This window comes from Saccopteryx leptura, chromosome 10, assembly GCF_036850995.1.
Source record: "Saccopteryx leptura isolate mSacLep1 chromosome 10, mSacLep1_pri_phased_curated, whole genome shotgun sequence".
NCBI lineage: Eukaryota > Metazoa > Chordata > Mammalia > Chiroptera > Emballonuridae > Saccopteryx > Saccopteryx leptura.
Genome location: NC_089512.1, coordinates 9,420,026 through 9,423,446, shown reverse-complemented (window position 1 = coordinate 9,423,446; position 3,421 = coordinate 9,420,026). Strand labels below are relative to the sequence as shown.

Genomic DNA, 3,421 nt, shown 5'->3' with positions numbered 1-3,421 from the left:
GGTACAGGAAAAGGAAGGAGCTGAAGATGAGAGCCACAGAGTCCCTGCCGCTGTGGGCAGCGGGGTTCGGTCCTACTGGAACGCAGGGGCCCCGCAGGGTCATCTGACTTCAGGCCTGAGTGGTGAGGACACCAGGCAGTGTCCATGAAATCTAGACCTGCCCACAGCTGGTCAAGAGCTGCTTCCTGTGCTCTTCTGGCTTCCTGTCTGCCCCGCTCACCAGACGGGGAGCCCGTGTTGTCGGAGGGGCTGCAGCGTGTAGACGTGCATGCTGAGGGGCGTGCCCACAGGGTGCTCAGGAGACTCAGATGCACGCCAGTGTTGGAGCAGCTGAGCTCCCTGCCCCTCCCCCACTAGGGCACTCTGCCAAGTGGACATCAGTCAGTCCTACACCGCAATAAAAAATGGAAGGTCTATGTGTGCCTCGCTATCTCTCGTACTTGGCTGGCGGGTCGGTTTCAGAGAGTGAGAGTAGCCAAAAGTAAAACACATCATGCACAAGGTCTGTGTCTTGTCCTTAACCTGGATAGTTTAAATTTTTGAATACAAGAAAATTCTGTATAAGGGAATTTCAATGCCAATGACAGTTCCTCAATTCTATTTCCCATTTGGTTCAAGTCCTTCCATCGTGAGTTCTATGTTCCTCATTTTTTCCTGCAGCTTAAACCCTGCAGGGGGGAGCTGAGGGCACTGGTGGAGGCAGCTGCTGCCTCCTGATTGGCTCTGGGCTCTGAACCAAGTCAACTGTGGAAACCATAGTTTCTAAACCCATTTGTGGTGGGGGTAGAGGTGAGGGGAGGCTTAGTGGTTTTGTTTACAAATGTTTACATTCAGAAATGTGAAACCCTCATTGGGCCAAGCCCTTAGCTGGCACCCTTTATTCTTTCATCTGGAATGACCTAGCTCACTCATTCATCTCCAGGGAGAAGTTCACGGAGAACACTCAAGCCCCAGAGGTGATCCACCTCAACACCAGGTGGCGTTGCTCCACACAGGTCAGTGGTCACTATCTGGCTGGAACACCAAAGCTGCCTCCCCTCTAGCCACTGTGCCTGCAGGACACTTGATGAGACCTTAGTCAGAACCCATCAGAGAGTTCCTGCTCCCCTGCAAATGGGGACATGGAGCTGGTCTTCTCCACGCTCTCGGTGTGGAAGAAGAGGAACCGTTTCCCGGGGCTCAGGGACAGGAGCCTGTGGAACAGATGACGCAGGTACTCACGGAACCTCTCGCCAACAAAGACGTAGATGATGGGGTTGACACAGCAGTGCATGTAGGAGATCACCTCTGTCACCTGAATGGCCAGCTCCAGCTGTTTGCTCTGATGACAGTTATTGTCCAAAAGGACATCTTCAAAAGCTAAAGCAAACTTAGCCAGACTGAAGGGCGTCCAAAAGAGGAAAAAGATGATCATGATGACAAAAATCAGTTGGACGGCTTTGGACTTCCTCTCATTGGGCCGTCTGAGCAGAATCTTTATGATCCCCATGTAGCAGACGATCATGATCACCAGAGGCAAGACCAGCCCCAGGATGTTCAGTTTCAAAGCCTGGATTCGTTTCCAGTGATTGTGGTATTCATGGGGGAAATAAACGGTGCAGGAGGAACGATCGGACTCATCCTGGGACTCAGAAAAGTAAAAGCCCGGGATGGTAGCCAGGAAGGCCAGGACCCAGCTGACTACGCTGGTGATGATACCAAATGTGACGGTCCGGACCCGCAGGGCAAACACAGCATGGACAATGGCCAGGTACCTGTCCATGGTCAGCAGGATGATGAAGAAGATCTCGCTGTACAGACCTACGTAATAAAGCCCCGACAGCAACTTGCACATGACATCGCCGAACACTCACTTATCCTTCCAATAGTGGTGAATCCAGAAGGGCAGCGTGAAGAGGAAGAGCAGGTCAGAAATGGCCATGTTGAGCAGGTAGATGCTGGTCATGTTCTTGAGCCTCTTGTGTTGCAAAAGGACCAGGACCACCAGGATGCTGCTGACCAGGCCAATGACAAATACCAGGGAGTACAAAGGGGGCATCAGCTGAGCTCCAAAAGACCTCAAGTGTTCTTTCTGCCATGGGGTTGTGTCCCCATAGTCAAATTCTGTGGTCCTGTCATAGTCCATTGTACTGGTTGGAAGTTCCATCCTGCTTTCTCCCGTGGGTCCAGGTAGATGGTTTCTGTATTTACTTTGCTGTTACAGGCAGTGGGCTCTGGACAACAGAGACAAGCCAGAGATTATGTTTCAACTTCTTCACAACTGTTTACTGAGTGCCCACCGTGTACCATGTCCTGGGGCCCAGTATTGAGCAAGGGGGTTCCAGGTTCTTTCTGCCTTTGTGGAAACTTCAGCTTATTGGGGACTGCGGATGGGGAAGACAATTAACAAATGAGTGCACCTAGCATGAATTCAAATATTTTGGCAAAGAGGGCTGTGAAGGAAACTTCTGTGGATGGAGCACCCAGACAAGGGGAGACCTCACCACATTCTTCACCACCAACACTTTCCTCATGCTTCCTATAGACTTAGCATTGATCTTAGTGTTAAACTATCCTGGAGGGTACAATTCACTTTTCCCATTTTAGAGGCGATGACACAGAAGTTCAGAGTGGGCGGGACACATATCTGGTGACAGAGCTGAGGCTCAAACCCGGTGTCTACACTCTCATGCCTGTCCCTGAAACCACTCAAATGTCCTGCCTCCAATCACAGAGCTGTGACTTTGTCCTTGGGAGTTCGCAGAAAGACATGGGAGTGGAAATATTCTCAGCTGACAGTCAAATACTTACCTATGAATCTTTTTGGTTTTGGGGCTAAAAATGTCTTGGTTGGTGTGACATAGGGTCCTGGGAATGTGACACTGTGTGGTCATGTGATCTTTTTGGATGTCACAAAGTCTAGTGGATGCTCCTGTAATTTTGTGGGCAGGGGAAGGATGTCGTACATTGCTAAGATCATCTCACCAAAGCGCAGTACTGCCACCACAGTCCAATTCTAGGAGGCCAGCCCATCCCTTAGTGGGGGACACTGAGGACACCAGAGTGGGCTCAGCCTGGCCCATGGTACTCGGTCTTGACAGGACACAGGCAGGTCTGCAGTAGCTTTGTCATGTCAGAGCAAGTTAGAAATGGCTAGTTTGAGGACATAGATGTGGGTCATGTCCTTGAGCCTCTTGTATTATTGCTAGAGGACCAAGACCACCAGGATGTTGCCTCAGAGAGCTGTGAGGACTCAGGGGAAAGCCAGACTGGGGGAGCGGGTGACCTGGTGAGAAGAAGGAGGTTCTCAGGAGGACTGGCTCAGAACAGCCTGAAGCCATGTGGTGTTGCACATCCAGGTGGAAGCTGGAATTCTCAGAAATGAGCTCTGAAATATTTTCATCCAAAGTTACCTTGAAACAAACGAACACAAACACAAACG

The 3,421-nt window shown here is 50.7% G+C and overlaps 1 protein-coding gene across 1 annotated transcript; it reads right to left on the bottom strand.

The window, feature by feature from the left end:
* Positions 1-1,078: 1,078 nt before the first annotated feature.
* On the bottom strand, positions 1,079-2,146 carry LOC136382230 (C-C chemokine receptor type 1-like). Its single transcript, XM_066351288.1, is given in 1 exon segment — positions 1,079-2,146. A coding segment is annotated over 1 exon segment (1,068 nt).
* Positions 2,147-3,421: the final 1,275 nt, after the last annotated feature.